This window comes from Dacryopinax primogenitus, assembly GCF_000292625.1.
Source record: "Dacryopinax primogenitus strain DJM-731 SS1 chromosome Unknown DACRYscaffold_22, whole genome shotgun sequence".
Classification (NCBI taxonomy): domain Eukaryota; kingdom Fungi; phylum Basidiomycota; class Dacrymycetes; order Dacrymycetales; family Dacrymycetaceae; genus Dacryopinax; species Dacryopinax primogenitus.
Genome location: NW_024467219.1, coordinates 602234 through 618764, shown reverse-complemented (window position 1 = coordinate 618764; position 16531 = coordinate 602234). Strand labels below are relative to the sequence as shown.

Below are 16531 nucleotides of genomic sequence, written 5' to 3'. Positions count from 1 at the left end.
GCATTCCAACCGCGCCCTCGTGGGCGAAATGTAATGTACGGCGCGTGGAGTCATGTCGTCCTCGTCGTTCGCCCGGTCTGTGCGGGTCGTCGTGAGGGCAGCCGTACAACCTGTGATCCACACACGTTCAGAGGGCGCAGATGCACTGATTGTTCTCCCATCTCTCCTCATTGTTGGTTGTGTAACTACATTATTCAAAGCTGTGCATTGAGAGGTCGGTGTTGCCTCGTGGCCGTGCCTTCTGATTGAATGGACAGGGTGGAAGGATGATGTTGTCCCCGACGATCACACGTTGGACAAACTTTACATTGGGCATCTCTAGTATTTCCTTACTTCTCCCGGCATGCGCTCTCTCCATTTCATCTCCCTCCAGTCCTATTCCATTCTTGCCTTTTGTCCTTTCCTCGTTTCGAAATCTCAAACACACTACGGGCATTGAAACGCATTCACATTGACATTGGCATCTGGAGTCGATTGCAATTCAATCGTGACCGGAACGCCCCGCTATTATTTGCAATTGGGCTACCTGACGACGCAAGGCTCTCCTCTCTTCCTTATACCAAGCCTAGTGAGGAATCTGTTGTCAGCAGACGACGAGTTCCGGTATGACCCTGCCTACCAATGGCAACGAGGACCAGGCTGCCTTTACGTCGAGATCTGCGACGTTGTTATCTTCCTCGTCCGACTCTTCAAGCCTAGGCACAGGTTCGCGAAGTCCGGCTTTACCGCCAGTGCCCATCGTCGGCCGACAGAAAATTTCTCATCATCCCTCGCCCTCACTCCTCTCCCTCAGCTCTGTACTCTCTCACGCATCCTCTTCATCCAGCTCTACCTCCTCCAGCATCTTGAGCAACCTCGAGCCCCTCACACCACGAACCCCGGGCACACCGCACTCCCCCAGTTCACCACTGCTATCCTTAACCGAGGAATTCCGCAGATCTGCGTCTCCCTCACCACCTAGGCAAGCGCTGAAGGGTCCCCGCCCGAGACCATCGGTTAGCCCCAGGAAGGGAACTGTCAACCCCAGCATGGTCCACCCCAGTGGTGCACATGGGCATAACCAGCTCATATCGGTCCGACCACGTGGATCGAGACCTGTATCTGTCATGCCTACCATCCCCGCTGACGCACCGCTGCCTTCAAGGTATCAGCGGTCGTCGTCTAACCCTTCGTCGTTGTCTGCACTCCCCTCCCCTACCCGAGAGAAGGATGATCCAGAAGAAGAAGCAGGGAGAGAAGCGCAAAGAAGAGGAGAAAGAGACGCCGAAGAGGAAAGAGAGCGACAGGGAGAAAGAGAGGCAGAAAGAGAAAGAGAAAGGAGAAAGATATCCGACCATCCTCCCCAACTTCCTCAACTGGTCTTGACCACAAGCGGGGAGGGGTTCGAAACACTCCTCCCACTACTCTCTGCCAGTGAGGAAAGCAGAAGCAGCGGCGTTTCCTCCAGCCTCTATTCCAGCCTCTCATCGGGGACGCTGGTGTCCTTCCCCCTCCTTTCAGAGGCGGATCGTTTCACACCAGACAAGTCCTCCGATCCCTCCAGTCCCTCCCCTAACCCCTTATCTCCCTCTACCACCCCTGCCCAGTCACCGGTATCCCACACGCCCCCGAGCACTCCCCCCTTCAAGCCCACACTTCCATCCACCCTCTACTTGCAGGACGACCTACCTTCCCCAGCGGACGACCTCCCCCGCAGTAGCCCCCTCCGACCCGTCTCAAGCCGAACACCAGACCCGACACCTCCGAGCCCGGAAGACGTCGACTGGGGAAAGCTGGAGCGTATTATGGGCACTTGGAGAGCGGGACAGAGAGCGAGGAGCCGGGAGGTGGTGGAGGTGGTTAGGAAGGGCGAGGAGGAGAGGAAGAGGAGGTCCATGTTTCCTGGGGGCATGGATGGGTGAGGTGCGAAGCAGAGGAGGCCGTCGGAACGACAAGCCCGCAGCAAGGCTTGTCGGCGAACGGCATATTGGCGACCTTCAACAGTCCACGCCATATATGAAAGAAGTCTCCGCCGATTCATTATATCCGCCCACTTTGCTGGTCTGCTAGGGAGACCGAGTAACCAGCAGTCGAAGACACGAGACCAAGATCTCAACATCAATAAGATTTCACATACTACCGCATGTTTTCGAAGCAAATTGAAATTGGACGCTACAAACGTCGACTAGGCACTGTAGATATTTCAGGTGGTCACCAAGGATGTGCACCACACTTCACATTTTAGTATACCCAACAAGCACTATAGCTGTTGCTGTTGTAGCTATAACCACTACATCTATACCGCATTAATTTGCATATACTTTCGGTTCTCGTATGTTACCGCTATGGGCTGCAGTGCTCATTGGGAGATTCCTGGCACACGATCATGCAGCAGAGCATGTGGCCCTAAGCTGTCCACCGTGAGAGTGTTCTGTAAGCATGCAGCGATAAACTACTGGGTCCGAGGGCACAGCAACATGACATCTTGACGCCTACTTCTGATGGTGACCTTGCTGTTTGGATCGGAAACTTGCACCACTGTCATGGTACCCCGCAGATCACCGCGCGCATGAATCCACAGTACACACTTGCATTCAATAAACCCCAAAGAGGTAAAGGTATATCTTGAATCTATCTTTGAATTAGTACTCACTCTGGCGGGTGAATACTTGCTCGGAGGTAATCAACGCCATCTGGCCAGCTGGCTCCAATTCTAGGACCTAAGCGGTCCGTGCAGGAATGTCGCACCACCAGCAATATACGTCTGAAAGTCACCGAGACAACACAAACACGATCGACCGATCGACACACGTGCACGTGGTGCCAAGTCCAGGGCCTCTCACATAACATTATTGAGCCAAAGCATCGGACTGCGGCCGGAATCCGCCATTGCTTTCGGAATCTCGGGCGGAATGGGGCCGTGAATGCTTTGATTGATTGGCATTCTCGCTTGAAGATGAGTGAGATCTGTAATGTATCTTGCACGTATCTAGATTGACGTACGGGCAGGGTGCGGGTCTCCGTTTGGTGCGTCATCAAGCTCGGGTGCAGGCTCCCAAACCTAAAGACAGTTCGATGGAAGCAGGAAAAGCTTCTCTGTATCAAGGCTGTATCAAGAGAAGCTGCGCAAGTCTGGAGTTGTTCTTGTATGCAATACAGATCAGGAGTGAAGGTATGGAGAAGACTGAGGACGCCCTGTAACATTCCAGTGATCTTGCGTGCGGAGCGTGGCATAGGCGGGTCGGTGCCGAGAAGCAGCAACTGACCAAGAAGAATCAGACGATGTCCTCAGAAAGAGCATATGTCGATATTAAGAACTGAAGGGTCAAAGGGTGTGGAAGACGTCATACCTCATGATCGACAGCAGAGGACACATGCGGCTTCCACGCTTCTTCGCCTAGGATGGATGATTCGTCAGTCTGGTTTCAGAGCAACCATTATGCGGACTCGTTTCGAGAGACGAGGTGCATCGATCCAATGATGAAACAGCATCTTATTGCACGAGAGGAAAAGGCAAGCAGTTATTGCCGGTAAGACCTGTATCACACCAAAGAAATCACAACAAAGAGAGAGGGAAACAAACATGAACATGGACCGCGGGTTAGGTTAGGTTCCCGGCCAAGTATTTTCAGCAGAGAAAAAGAAGTGTCCAAGACTATATCACTTATCGGGAGTAGTAGAAGATTAGCGCCAGGGCGAGGACGACGCCTGAGACGACGATGGTGGTGTCGTCTTTGGGAGGAATTATCGCATCGAGGGCGTAGGATGATACCGGAAAGATTGAGGTGAAGATTCGAGTGAGCGTGAGACGGAGATGGAGACGGAGAGGGAGATGAAGAAGGAAGGACGTGGGCGGTCGTGAGGGGCGTAAAGATAGCGAGTGCGGTTGGGCGCGGGTGGGGCAGGCGACGGCGGCCAGTAGAGTGCAGGACAGAAAGACCAAGAACACTCATTTTCACTTGTGTTTCGAAAAGGTGGCTTTGATCTTACCGAAGAGACTCTGCCGCTTCTTCCTCTTATCCTCCCCACTCGGGCTCGGGCTTGCTTCGCTTGCGGGGCCACTGCCAGGCCCGGACTCGGTGGTTGGGAACGACATGTCTTGCGGTGCAGTGGTTATCGGCACTGGCGTTGGCAGCTCGGAGACGTCCTTCAGGGGTGGGAGGGGCGTCTCGTCTTTCTTGATCGGCTCCGGAGCGGTGCTGTCCTCTTTCGCTGCTTCAACAGCAGGAAGAGGCTCAACAACAGCTGCTATGGGCTCTGCGGGCGCAGACACCGGCTCAGCAGGAGGAACAGCCGGCGCCAGTGGCGCCTGCCCCACCTCCTCAGCACCAGAAGTGACAACGCCCAGATCCTCCTCATCAACCAGCGCCTGTTCCGCAGCCTGGCTCGCCTCAAGCTCCGTAGCCAGGTCGTCATCCACCGTACCCGTGACATCTGCCACCGCCGGCTCGGGGATATCAGAGGGCAGGTCGGAGGAGAACTCTTCCGCTCCTGCGTCTTCGGCCGGAGGCTCAGAGATGGGCTCCATCGTTTCTGGCATGGGGACGTGCTTCGGTCCGCCGTTGGTGCTGACGGGTGCGGTGAGAACTTCCTGCACTTCTTTCAAGGGCTCTGCTTCGGTGACCACGGGAGGGGCAACTTCCTTCTCGAGAGGCAGCTCCTCGCTGACAGGGATCTATATCCACACCATTAGGATCAGCCGGCGAATCAGGAAAGAAGATCACCTTAGGCGGATTAACAGGGTCAATGCCCGTAACACCAGCCAGAGCCGCGCCGACCCCGCTCGCAATATACGTGATCGCCGAGTGCGTACCTTCGGCAGCAGTGACCGTCTCGCGCACCTCTGTGAGCGTCTCTTTGTGCGCGTCGAGCAGGGGCTGGACGTGTTCTGGCACTTTATCAGTTACGGGCTGGAGCACTTCTTGTATTTTCTCCAGTGCGGGGAGGACGGCTGTCTGTGCTTGCTCCAGCACGGGTTGGATCGTCTCCTTCGCTCCCTCGGTCGCTGCTTCCACGTGTGGCTGCACGACAGGAGCGACCTTCTCATGCACGTCAACAACGGTCTCTGTCACGCTGGCCACAGCAGCCGGGACAGCGAGAGCAGCAACACCAGTGAGGTGGTCCACGACCGGGTTGACAGTCTCAAGCACAGGCTTGACGTGCTCCTCGTGTGACTGCTTCGCCTGTTCAAGGGCAGGCTGTAGAACAGTAGCGTGCAGCTCCTGCACCTTGTCCAACGCGGGGAGAATGGCATCCGCGTGCACCTCTGCGAGTTTGACGTTGACCGCATCGACCACGGGCTGGATGTGCGCTGCGTGCAGCTCGTCCGCCTTCGCAGCGGCCGCATCTAGCGCCGGGGCGATGTACGCCTCGTGCACGTCTGTAGCGGCCTTACTCACCGCGTCAGTAGCAGGCTTGACGTAGTCGTTTACCTGGATAGCGACGGCAGTGAGGGTACTGCTTGTTGTCGAATCCGGGGATTCGGCTAGCTCGTCATTCTGATTCTGTGTTACCGGGGCTTCTACAGCTTCAGACGGCTGGGGGACATCGTGTGCCTGGACTTTCTGCTGCGGGGGGAGCGAAGCCTCGACCTCCGGGGCAAGCTCGACCACGTCCTGTGCCTGAGGAGCCGGGACAGGGACCTCCGGCACCGGCGGAGCAGGAGTGACAAGGACGTTGTTCACGTTCCCGGAATGGTCAGCCTCTGAAGGCTCGTCCGAGCTCGTGATCCAGTGTCCATCAACGAGGTACTTGTAGAACACTTTCTCGCTGTAGGGGAGGGGGATGGTGCCGCTGAACCCGGAGTCGGATTTTGTCAGCGAGTGGGAGGAGGTCCACTGTGTGAGGCGAGGAGAGGAGATAAGAGGTTTAGCTAGGGTGAGGGGGGGAGGGGGAGATAAGAACGCACATTGTCAAATGTTCCTGTGACGACGACATTGTTGGCATTGGAGTGCGGCCTGCTGATTGTGAGCTTTGTGCATGTGAGTATGGGTGGACATACCATGTGAAGGTCGCTTGGTAGGACATTGCTTTTCACAGGATATCTAAGAAGAAGTCAGCGATTCCTCGACGGAATAACAGTGCTCACCTATTGGGATGTTAATGTTTGTGAACGAAGCGTATACCGATGGTATCGGCGATAGGGAGAGGAGGAGGAGGAGGAAGGAAGAGGGAGATGGTGGAAAGGAAGAAGGAGTAATGAGAGAACGTGCACTTCGCTTGTGAAAAGTACAAGATGAGCGCCACTCCATTCTCTCTTACGTCATCACATATTGATTACGTCAGCATTCCAGACCGTGATATATAAGCCTCATGCAGCAAACCATCGTATTTGAAACAAGGTGATGATGGCCCTCCTTGCAATAATGGCTAGATAGTTCATACACGGTCTATTTCATACAATTAGGATAAAATCAACTGGTGCAAATCTCACAATAATGCAGATAAATAATCCACAGTCCTCAAGCCAACAAAATATAACAAAGCATGCGTTTTCCCTGCTCCAGCCCGTCTGACCCAGCAGTATCCCGCCCGGGCCCATACAAAGCTCGTACTCAATTCGGGTGCCCATCAACCATCCCAACCCTCATGATCCTCCCCACCATCTTCCTCAGCTCTCCAACGACCCATTCCGGCCTTTCAGCCTGGATGTTGTGCGCCGCCCCGAGCACCACTATCGGGCCTCTGGCTTTCTCGGGCAGGGTGAGCTTGAGCAGGGCTCGGTGGTAGGATTCCCAGTGCGGCTGGACGTAGCGCAGCGTTATGGACGGGTCCATGCCGATGTATCTCTGTTCTTAGTCTTAGCACGTCGACCGACTTAGGGTGAAGGGGGAGAATCGCGCACCTGACACTCCTCTTCCGCAAACGGGAGTGGATCGTGCATCCCCACCGTAACATACGGCCAATCCGGCAGCGGCGGGCCATCAGCGCGGGGCAACATGCGTGGTATCCCCTCCCTCCTCATGCCCCCCAGGACCACTCCCTCACTCAGATGTTTCCTCATTCCCTCCCTGGTCCTCGTCATCGTTTCCTCCTCTCCGACCTCATACGCCGGTAAAAGCGCAACAGGCAGCGTATCAGTCAGATAATGGTCGAGGAACAGCACTCCCCTGACGCCCTTATACCTCCCTGCATAGAGCCTGGCCAACGCGCATCCAAACGCGTTCCCAACAAGTACGAGGGGTATATCCTCCACCTCATGCTCCACCTCCGCCTCCTGATCCACATTCGTCTCGTTCCCTACGATATCCCTCAACAGCGCCGCAAGATCCTGCACCGCCTGCTCAGGGTCGTTGTACCCCGAAGGATGGGCGGGGTCGGGCCCGGACTCGCCCTGCCCATACCGGTCATAGCGGATCATCCAAGCGTCGGGGCATAGGGAGCGGAAGGAATGGATGACTTCGAGCCAGGTCTTGCTATCCCCGAGCAGGGGGTTGAGGAATAGGATGAGCGGGGTGAGTGGGGAGAGAGGGGAGGAGCCGGCGTAGACGTGGGCTGAGAGAACGGAGCTGAGCTTGCCCGGCAGACGCAGGAGGTTGTGTTGTGGCCAGTGGGCCATGCGGGGGTGTTCCTGTTCCTGTTCTGTTCTGTTTCTGGGAGTGGGAGGGCAGGTTGGGACTGAGTGTGGTGTTGCTGAGAGACGAGCAAATGATTGATGAGGGATGGACCCGTTTAGAGTGTGGTGGAGGGTAATCGGTGAATCACGGGTGGCAAGTGCAGTGGACAGATTCGATCGAATGCAAGCAGAGTACAGAGGAGTGGTCAAAGTCGTCGCACTCGTCGTTCGCGCAGTTAAGTAGTAAAGCAAAGTGCCGACAAAGCTAATGCCCAAGTTGCACTTGGACGTCGGTGACTGGGGATGTCACGATGTCAAGTGAAGTGTCAAGTCTCTGAGGCCCTGATTCACGGTGAGGCAACACCTGCAGGCGGTACAGTGACGCAACTCTTAGGGACCACGGGAACAGCGGCCGATGAACAGATCGTGTAATCGTATTTGATGCATAGGATATGAATTGATTGGTGGGGCAATGGATCAGCGTGGACATGAGGTACGAGGGGGAACGTGCATGCTGTCCAGTGTGTCTTTATCTGCCGAAAGATAAAGGATACTTGATAACAAAGATCCTCAGAATCGGATCGCTCTTCAGCACTGCTGAATACCCGGCAACTAGCACATCGTCAACATCAACCTCAACCTCGTAACCTCAAAATAAGATACTGCAGTTATGAGAGAACGTTCGTCCCAATCGCAACCCTAGCAAACCCTCAGCAGTCTGATAGGGAAGCCCTCCCGCCTTTCCGCACGGATCAGTACCAGCTTCGAAAGGAAATAGGAGTGAGGTCATGTGCTCCAGCGCTTAGTTAGTCGGTGAGAACGTGCTGGTGCGGGGAAATATGTTGTCGGACACCGACGGGCCGTTGTGGGAGTACGACTTGTTGTTCAAGGGCGTGTTTGGGGGCAAATCATGAGCTCTGCGTTGGTCGGGAGGAGTCACGAGCGCCAGGGGTTGATGGCGTTCATATGCGAAAGATGAGGGAGTTTTCAAGTCATTCAAAAGCCTCAATTTCTGATACTCCGAGAAGGACTTGTACGACGTTGTCCCACCCAGTAGCAGGTGGTCGTATGCCTAACCCACGCATGCGACGTGGCACTTCCTCTGATGCGAAGAAACACGTGCACCCTCGCCAAAGGGTAGCACCGCCCCTTACGTCGATTAGTGCGGGGCGCGTTCACGCCCTGACAAAAAAACGGTGTCCCCCTAGGTCTGTCGCCCTCCTCACTCTCCTCTTGCTCCTACACTTGCGATGGCTGAGCTCAAACTACCACCACCACCCAGACCGGGACTGATAAAGACGCTTAGTGGGACGGCGATCAATTCCCTCACAGCGCCGTTCAACGAAGATGGGATCGGGGATTGGCAAGCGGCATTCACGCTCCTCGGTACGCACCCACTATCTGCACCAGTGTTTCGCGCAGCAGTACTGACTTTGGGGATAGATACGATAGAGACGTACTTTGACTCGCACTTTGATTTACTGGAAAGGAGGTTTAAGAAGACGAGCGATAGGCTCCGGTCAAAGGCTAGCGAGGCGTTGGCTGCCCGTGGTCCGGGGAGGACACCGTTCGAAAAGGAGCTAAGACAGTTTAGGGTCAAGGTGTGCTGTTTATCACACCTCACTGTCAGCGGCTAACGAGGTGTAGATCGCGGGCAGGATATCGAGCTTGTATGATACGTGGCATTCGTCCAAGGTTGTTAGGTTGAAGGGGAAGGTACGTGCTCTATCTTGGCTTGTTCGCCTTCTGACATGCTGGCAGGTATCATTCTTCATCGGCGTGCAGACTGTCTTGATATCCGCGCTCATCTTTGGTATGGCCCCCGAGTATGCACAAAGCGTATCTTACATCATGAGGTTGCTGACTGCTGGTTGCTAGGTGGATCCCCTTCGTATACACAGTCCAGATGGCATACTCCTTCCCCTATCGCGTCTACACATTCAAGAAGAAAGCCTGGCATTATTTCCTCTTCGGTGCGCACGTCTTCCCTGTCTCTCCAGCACTCTCTCATATGCGTAGACCTCTGCTACTACGTCAACCTCCTCAACATGGTCTTCATCTGGTTCATGCCCCAGTCCAAGTTCCTCTTCCAAAGCTGCTATCTCCTCTCACATGGTACGCCTTCTACTAACCTTCTCACAACGACTACTCACGCTCTGCAGGCCCAATCGCAAGCGCTGTCATCACCTGGCGGAACAGTCTCGTATTCCACGACGCGGAGAAGATCATGTCCCTGTTTATCCACTTCTATCCCCCATTTGTGTTCACCGTGATCCGGTATGTGCGTTTCTCAGACTTTCGTGCGTTTGCTCATTCCCAGGAAGACATTATTATCCCCATGCGGAGGAACGCTTTCCTGCCCTCGTTGGGCTCGACACTCTGAGCCCGTGGAAAGCACTCCTTCTGAGCGGTTTCATCTGTACGTCACTTAGCCTCATATCGCTCCCATACTCACATAACGCTAGACACCGTATGGCAAGGCCTGTATTGGAAGTTCATCGTCATCGACCGCGGTGCTAAGATCTCAGCCGGGAAGCGCACGACCTCCTTCTCGTACATGCTCAACGACAAACGGGGGATCATCGGTCGCATGCTGCGGAACATCCCTCCGGCATACAAGGAGCCGTCCTTCATGGGTGGTCAACTCGGTGCGTTCCTACCTCCTACTTGAGAGTTCCACGCTGATATGTATGCGCCGGTAGTGTATTCCCTCCTCACAGAGCTTCCCGCCGTGTTCCTCATGTACAACAGCCGCCGGTGGAGCGCCGTGTTCCTCATGATAATCTTCAGCGTGGCAACCTGGAACGGCGGGGGGTACTACATCGAAGTCTTTGGGCGAAAGTTCGAGCGAGAGCTGGAAGCGCTCAGGAAAGAACTGGCAGAAGCTTCCGCAGCAGCGTCGAACGTCTCTGGCTCTCCGGGCCCGTCTTCCCCTCCCTCGGAAGCCGAGTCCCAGTTGACATCCCCCGTGATCGTCGCTTCGGACATTGGGTTCTCGCCAGTGAACGTGCCCAGTGACGTAAAGGGAGAAGGGGAAGGGGAAGTGGAGACGCTGGATCTGAGCGAGCTGCACGATGAGAGACAGGTCGCCCAGGAACTGAAGAAAGACCAGTGAACTCCCCTGGCTGACGGTGCAAGATCTCATACGTTCCATGCCTTTTGCACGAATTGAATGACTCATGACATACCAGCGTTATTCGAATATATCAATTCTTTTGTAATGATCCTATTTAGCTAGTCAGTCCACTCTGTTCAAATATTATAATCATAATTTTCATCGAGAAAAACGAATAACAAGGGACTGATTGCGAATGAATAGACTTTCCCTAATAGGGCAGCCACCCGCAAGAGAGAGCCGAGCACGTCGGCCAATTGTCCCTGCTCGCTGTTCACCTCTGTTCACTCTTCGAGCTCGCCGTCGCCGTCAACGAGCAGCGCTCAAAAGGGACGCCGATGTCCCCCCTAATACTTCGCATTGGCTGTCGTACACTGCACACAAGCAGGCCCACCTTGCTGCGAAATATCTCCAACCTCGGCGCTGTACCCAAGCCCGCCGTACCCTTCACCGTCCCCGCCCACCCTGCCATTCGAGCATCATCGCCCTCTCGTATCCTCAGCCTATTCCGCCCCAGTCCCAAGCTGAGATTCTTCGCAACTTCATTCCCTCTCGGTGTTCGCCCGCTGCCAGAAGCATACTTCACCGTCACTCGAGGACTAGCGACCGTTGCCCGTACTCACCCGTCCCAGCCCCCGCCTCCCTCCAGTCCCAGTCCCAGTCCCAGTCCCAGTTCCAATTCATCAAATCCAACTCCCTCAGCAGAGCAAGTGGAAGAAGAAGTGAGTCCCCCCCTCCAGCCGCTCTCCCCCGCTTCCGTAGGCTACTGGCTCTTCCTCCTCGCCGCTCTCTCGTTTAGCATCATCACCGTTGGAGGGGTGACGAGGCTCACTGAATCCGGGCTGTCAATCACGGAATGGAGGCCTGTGACGGGTACACTCCCGCCTATGAGTGATGAAGCGTGGGATGAGGAGTTTAGGAAATATCGGTCCACTCCGGAGTACAAGATGTTCGTCCCCCCTCTTCCCCCATCCCTCTCCCTGGTGGACGTAACTGACCCCAGCACAGGCTCAACACCAACATCACCCTCGAAGCGTTCAAGCGTATCTATTATATGGAGTACTCTCACCGTCTTCTAGGCCGGTTCATCGGTCTCGTCCTGCTCGTACCCTTCGGCTACTACCTGGCACGACACAAGCTCACCCCGGGCCTCCCGAGCAAGCTTCTCGCCCTGACTGTGCTGCTCGGCGCCCAGGGCGCACTGGGCTGGTACATGGTTGCCTCAGGGCTGGAGGACGAGATCCTCCATACGCCAGGAGCCGTACCCCGCGTAAGCCAGTACAGGCTGGCCGCGCACTTGGGAGCAGCGCTGGTATTCTACGCCGGGCTGGTGTTGATGGGGCTCTCGGTGCTCCGGGACGCTGCGTATGTCAAAGGGAAAGGGTGGCGTGCAGACGGAGGGTGGGAACGCGCTTGGGCTGCAGCGCCAGCCCAGATGCGCCAGTTCCGCCTGGCGACATACGCCGTTGCTGCGCTGGTGTTCGTCACCGCCCTCAGCGGGGCGTTCGTCGCCGGCCTAGACGCGGGGCTGATATACAACGAATTCCCTCTCATGGGAGGTCGGCTTATCCCTCCTGGGGAAGAGCTCGTCCGGCCCGAATTCAGCCAAGTGAGGATCAAGCATACTCGGAAGGACAGCAACGGCGCCCAGAGCGTCCACATCGAAGAGCTAGACCAGCCATGGAGGAACATATTCGAGAACCCGACAACGGTGCAGTTCGACCACCGGGCGCTGGCTGTCACGGCCTATGTCGCTGTAGGGGCACTGCATTTCCTCGCGCTGAGGTTTAGGAAGGTGCTGCCTCTGCATGCACGGAGGCTGGCGGGTTGGAGCTTCGGGTTCGCGAATTTGCAGGTTGCGCTGGGGATTAGCACGCTGATCTACCTCGTACCTGTCGAGCTGGCGGCTGCGCATCAAGCTGGGAGTGTGTGCTTGTTGACGGCGCTCTTGGCGCTGATGGCCGTATTACGCAGACCGGGGAAGTGGGGGATCCTTTGGCGGGAAGCGGTCAAGCGTGGGCAGGTGAGGCGTTGACCGCTGTGTACGGAAGGAGGGGGAATGGGGCCTCTGGATGGGCTGGAAAGTTGGAGACGAAAAAGAAATTGGTGCCACCACTCACTGTACTATACACCATGGGCAGACGTAATACACTTGGTTTCGCTGCATTCGACTCGACTGTTCTGCCCACTGGGGTATACGGAGGCGGTCATGAGAAGAAGAATAATTCGATGCTATTCAGACAGTAACAACTACCTAACCCATGTTGACATCATCGTCCGGCAATCCGCCTGGCATCTCCTCTGCCGGGGCCTCTGCTGCAGGCGCGGCCGGAGCACCAGCCGCCGCCGCCGCTGCTGCTGCTGCTGCGACAGAAGTGACAGGAGCGGGCACTTCCTTCGGCTGCATGCTGTCCAAGTAAGGCTGGATGACCTCCCCCTCCAAGATCCGGAAGACGCCCTCCTTGCCCAGGGAGGCGATGTTGGCTTGCTCGTTCACCCCTGCAGGGCCAAGGATGCCGATAGAGGTGTTGTGGATCGTCAGCTCTTTGTCTTGCTGCAGCGTCTCGCGAAGCGCGTGCAGGCCGTGCCGGATCAGGTCTTCCAGCGATGCTGCACAGCGTCAGCTGCAATTCCCAACAGGAGAGCCGAAAGAGGAGGGAAGGGAGGAGAAAGGAGACACACCATTCTCGAACAGCTCAAAGTGTTTCTCCAAATACGTCTTCGCGCTCTGACTCCGTGCCCCAATGCTCATCGCATAGTACTCATAACTGTTCCCCGCAGGTGAGAACTCGTACAAGTGCGGTCCGCTCTGGTCCTGCCCGATCACAAGCAAGCCCACACCGTACGGCCTGCGCCCGTATTCCTGGGTGTTGACCTGTGCCCGATCGGCAATGGCGGATACGAGGCGGTTCACAGGGACGGGACGGTTGAATGTCATCTTTGATGCCATCGCTTGCTGGCGCATGAAGTTGCTGTTCCGGGTTAGAGGGAAACAGATGGGTGCAGGCATATGCGTACCTTAGCACTCGGGCGTCAGACGTTAGCCCGGCGATGGCGATCCCGACATGGTCGTCTATTCGGAACATTTTCTGCTGGTAGGACGCCAGCTCGCCGGAGGATCTCTGGCACAATGTTAACTACAGTCTCATGCTTAAATATCTGCGCACCTTCAGCGCTAAGAGTACGGCGTGCGTCTTGGACCTCATCCCTACGGCAGCGCTGCCCTGCTTGACGGCCTCGAGTGCATACTCAACTTGGTGCAGCCTTCCCTGGGGTGAGAAGACAGTGTTATCCGAGTCGTAAGTATTCCTAAACTGTGCATTCGTCAACACCTAGTTATTATGAGCATATATGTGCACTGACCATTGTAGAAGAAGAAGAGAGGGCTGACGACTGCGACGAGGACGAGGTCGAGGACGATAAGGACGTCGATGGTTACGCGTCGCTGCAGCGCGAGATTCTGATTCCGTGAGGGTTCAACAAGAGACGCGCATGACTTATTGGAGCCGATGTCTATCCGGAGATGGAATACATTAAATGCGCGTACATTCATTAACCGTTGACGCTCTGTTCACTACGCTGGCTTGTATTGTCATTATCGAATATTTACTATTGGGAATCTTGGTGTACTGATACTACTGATTGACTTGTGACTTGCTGGAAACTAACTGAAGATGGACTGGTTTACTAGTTACTTCGCACACAAGCGTGACTGGTACGTTCATCCTCCCTCTTATCTCTCTATCCTCTCACTCACCTCCCACAGCGCCAACAAACGTGATCTCCGCACCAAAGCCCTCCTCTCCCTCCCGAGTGAATACCACAACCCCCTCCCCTCCCAACCGCTCATCCTCGCCGCCCCTCTGTCCCAGCTCATCCAGAATGTCCAGTCCGGCAAATGGACTGCGAAGGAAGTGTTGCGCGGCTATGGGCAGAAAGCGGTCGACGCGCAACGGGAGACGAACTGTCTGACAGAAATCCTCATTCCGAGTGCTGAGGAGTGGGCTGAGGGGGTTAAGACGGGCCCGCTTGCTGGTGTACCCGGTGCGCTGTCTTTCCTTCCCAGATGCGGATCAAGAGGTTGAGACGACCCCAGTGAGCCTGAAAGACACCTGTAACGTAGCTGGGTACGACTCCTGCATCGGGTTCTCAGCATGGACTTTCAAGCCCTAGAAGAAAGACTCTGCGCTCGTCAGGCTTCTCAAAGATGCTGGAGCCGTACCGTTTGTGAAGACGAACGTCCCGACTTGTCTGTTGAGCTTTGAGTCGTGCGTATTCTTCAGCATATATGGTCCTTATCTAACTTGACAGGCAGGTACAACGATGTATGCACCTCACCTCACTTTGACCTAACCTAACACCCTAAGCTGACGAACTTCAGGTATTCGGACGCACCACAAACCCATACAACGCCGCCTGCACGTCCGGCGGATCCTCAGGCGGGGAATCCGCACTGATAGCCTACGGCGGGTCTATCGTCGGCGTCGGTTCAGATGTAGCGGGCAGTGTGCGTGTCCCTGCACATTTCTGCGGCATTTACACTCTGAAATGTACGTGTTTCCATTCGGGTATCGATTGACAGAGGTATACAGGAAATGGCTGATACGGGGATGTAGGTTCTACAGGCCGATTCCCTCGCGCGGGTAATACGAGCGCCGTACGTCCTTCAACGGCATGGTATGAGCTGGAAGTTGACAGGGCTGTAGATGCCAGGGCAAGAAGGCGTCAAGGCTTGTTATTCGCCGATGGCGCGGTCGATGGAGGCGCTGCGGGTTTTCTTGAAAGCTGTGGTAGATATGAAGCCGTGCGTTCTTCTTCCTCTGCACCTCTCTTCTTCGTCACGTTTCACACACTTCCTACTCTATCCCCATCTCGTTTCTCCCCAGCTTGGCTATTGGCTCTCAACCCGTGACCACCCCGCTAACCCCTACCAGATGGGACTATGACCCCTCGTGCGATCCACTCCCCTGGACCGAGCCCTCCCTCCCCAAACAACTCCGCTTCGGTGTCCTCTCCTCCGACGGGGTCGTCCGCCCCTCCCCCGCCTGTGCCCGTGCCGTCTCCCTCTGCATCTCAGCACTCGAAGCAGCAGGGCACACCGTCGGCCCCTTCCCCTTCTTCCCGCCCTCGCCTCTCCGCGCCCTGCAGACAGCGTCCCAGCTCCTCCTAGCAGACGGGGGGAAGACCGCCCTCCTCCCCTTCCGTTTTGGGGAATCGAACGAGCTCGGCTTAGAGCGCATGTTATGGCCTATGCGCTGGCTCCCCCGGTGGGTAAAACGATGCTGGGCCTGGTGGCTCGAGCATGTTTCCCAGGATCCGGTCTGGGCAGCGCTTGTCCGAGACTGGGCGGAGAAGTCATACGTCGAGCAGCAGCGGCTTGTCGTCGAGCGCGAAAACTATCGAGCCCAGTTCCTCCAGGCATGGCAGAATCACGCAATCGATTTCCTCATCACGGTGCCCAACGCTACTCCCGCAGTGCCACACAACGCTTTGAGGGACACGTTCGCCTCGTGCGGGTATACATTCCTGTTCAACTACGTCGACTACCCTGCTGGTGTCCTCCCGGTGACGAGGGTCGACCCCGCGCTGGATCAGCTCACGGACAAGCCGCAGAATGCAGTAGAGCGCGGGGCGTGGAAGTGGTATGACGCGACGCTGATGGCTGGCTTGCCCGTCGGGGTGCAGGTCGTCGGCCGACGGCTAGAGGAGGAGAAGACCTTGCGTGCGATGGAGATCATCGAAAGCGCGCTGAGGGCGTATGGCGTCACGTACCAAGTATAGATTAGGGATAAATCTAAATTGTTGTAAGCTAGGAATGGCTACCAAGAGAAGTACAGACAATTATCGGGTATAAGCTATCAGGTATCGTATGACATGATCCG

General features: G+C 55.9%; 8 protein-coding genes across 8 annotated transcripts; 4 read left to right on the top strand and 4 right to left on the bottom strand.

Moving 5' to 3' along the window:
• Positions 1-274: 274 nt before the first annotated feature.
• On the bottom strand, positions 275-815 carry DACRYDRAFT_25052 (uncharacterized protein). Its single transcript, XM_040773985.1, has one exon. The coding sequence runs from the start codon at positions 737-739 to the stop codon at positions 584-586; it is 156 nt and encodes a 51-aa protein (XP_040624603.1). The 5' UTR covers positions 740-815; the 3' UTR covers positions 275-583.
• Positions 816-1004: 189 nt separating this feature from the next.
• Positions 1005-2217, top strand: DACRYDRAFT_25051 (uncharacterized protein). Its single transcript, XM_040773984.1, has one exon. The coding sequence runs from the start codon at positions 1051-1053 to the stop codon at positions 1363-1365; it is 315 nt and encodes a 104-aa protein (XP_040624602.1). The 5' UTR covers positions 1005-1050; the 3' UTR covers positions 1366-2217.
• A 1274-nt stretch (positions 2218-3491) lies between these two features.
• On the bottom strand, positions 3492-6113 carry DACRYDRAFT_25050 (uncharacterized protein). Its single transcript, XM_040773983.1, has 5 exons — positions 6068-6113; positions 5981-6023; positions 5888-5936; positions 4704-5816; positions 3492-4654 (listed from the first exon to the last, which is right to left on the bottom strand). The coding sequence occupies exon 5, from the start codon at positions 4505-4507 to the stop codon at positions 3935-3937; it is 573 nt and encodes a 190-aa protein (XP_040624601.1). The 5' UTR covers positions 4508-4654; positions 4704-5816; positions 5888-5936; positions 5981-6023; positions 6068-6113; the 3' UTR covers positions 3492-3934.
• A 326-nt stretch (positions 6114-6439) lies between these two features.
• On the bottom strand, positions 6440-7537 carry DACRYDRAFT_102372 (uncharacterized protein; the record flags this gene model as incomplete). Its single annotated transcript, XM_040767629.1, has 2 exons — positions 6440-6767; positions 6824-7537. 2 exons carry the CDS (start codon positions 7535-7537, stop codon positions 6534-6536), a joined length of 948 nt encoding a protein of 315 aa, XP_040624600.1. The 3' UTR covers positions 6440-6533.
• A 1247-nt stretch (positions 7538-8784) lies between these two features.
• Positions 8785-10780, top strand: DACRYDRAFT_84732 (uncharacterized protein; the record flags this gene model as incomplete). The annotated part of the gene is made up of 10 exons (XM_040776695.1): positions 8785-8920; positions 8978-9135; positions 9182-9250; positions 9296-9360; positions 9413-9507; positions 9554-9649; positions 9697-9811; positions 9859-9953; positions 10000-10182; positions 10237-10780. 10 exons carry the CDS (start codon positions 8785-8787, stop codon positions 10647-10649), a joined length of 1425 nt encoding a protein of 474 aa, XP_040624599.1. The 3' UTR covers positions 10650-10780.
• Positions 10781-10931: 151 nt separating this feature from the next.
• Positions 10932-12811, top strand: DACRYDRAFT_119359 (COX15-CtaA-domain-containing protein). Its single transcript, XM_040770774.1, has 2 exons — positions 10932-11598; positions 11658-12811. The coding sequence occupies exons 1-2, from the start codon at positions 10988-10990 to the stop codon at positions 12682-12684; spliced, it is 1638 nt and encodes a 545-aa protein (XP_040624598.1). The 5' UTR covers positions 10932-10987; the 3' UTR covers positions 12685-12811.
• A 58-nt stretch (positions 12812-12869) lies between these two features.
• DACRYDRAFT_25048 (N-terminal nucleophile aminohydrolase) lies at positions 12870-14050 on the bottom strand. Its single transcript, XM_040773982.1, has 5 exons — positions 14013-14050; positions 13817-13963; positions 13668-13771; positions 13332-13621; positions 12870-13259 (listed from the first exon to the last, which is right to left on the bottom strand). Exons 1-5 carry the CDS (start codon positions 14013-14015, stop codon positions 12904-12906), a joined length of 900 nt encoding a protein of 299 aa, XP_040624597.1. The 5' UTR covers positions 14016-14050; the 3' UTR covers positions 12870-12903.
• Positions 14051-14186: 136 nt separating this feature from the next.
• Positions 14187-16485, top strand: DACRYDRAFT_119357 (amidase signature enzyme; the record flags this gene model as incomplete). Its single annotated transcript, XM_040770773.1, has 10 exons — positions 14187-14192; positions 14324-14364; positions 14416-14693; positions 14746-14768; positions 14823-14917; positions 14965-14974; positions 15031-15199; positions 15266-15306; positions 15356-15453; positions 15584-16485. 10 exons carry the CDS (start codon positions 14187-14189, stop codon positions 16428-16430), a joined length of 1608 nt encoding a protein of 535 aa, XP_040624596.1. The 3' UTR covers positions 16431-16485.
• Between the last annotated feature and the right edge of the window lie 46 nt (positions 16486-16531).

Coding starts and splice junctions, on each gene's coding strand:
- DACRYDRAFT_119359 (XM_040770774.1), top strand. CDS start 10,988: ATGTCCCCCCTAATACTTCGCATTGGCTGTCGTACACTGCACACAAGC. Junction 11,599..11,657: donor TCCACTCCGGAGTACAAGAT/GTTCGTCCCCCC, acceptor ACCCCAGCACAG/GCTCAACACCAACATCACCC.
- DACRYDRAFT_25052 (XM_040773985.1), bottom strand. CDS start 739: ATGGGCACTGGCGGTAAAGCCGGACTTCGCGAACCTGTGCCTAGGCTT.
- DACRYDRAFT_25051 (XM_040773984.1), top strand. CDS start 1,051: ATGGGCATAACCAGCTCATATCGGTCCGACCACGTGGATCGAGACCTG.
- DACRYDRAFT_25050 (XM_040773983.1), bottom strand. CDS start 4,507: ATGGAGCCCATCTCTGAGCCTCCGGCCGAAGACGCAGGAGCGGAAGAG.
- DACRYDRAFT_25048 (XM_040773982.1), bottom strand. Junction 13,772..13,816: donor CCGTACTCTTAGCGCTGAAG/GTGCGCAGATAT, acceptor ACATTGTGCCAG/AGATCCTCCGGCGAGCTGGC. Junction 13,622..13,667: donor TCTGACGCCCGAGTGCTAAG/GTACGCATATGC, acceptor AACCCGGAACAG/CAACTTCATGCGCCAGCAAG.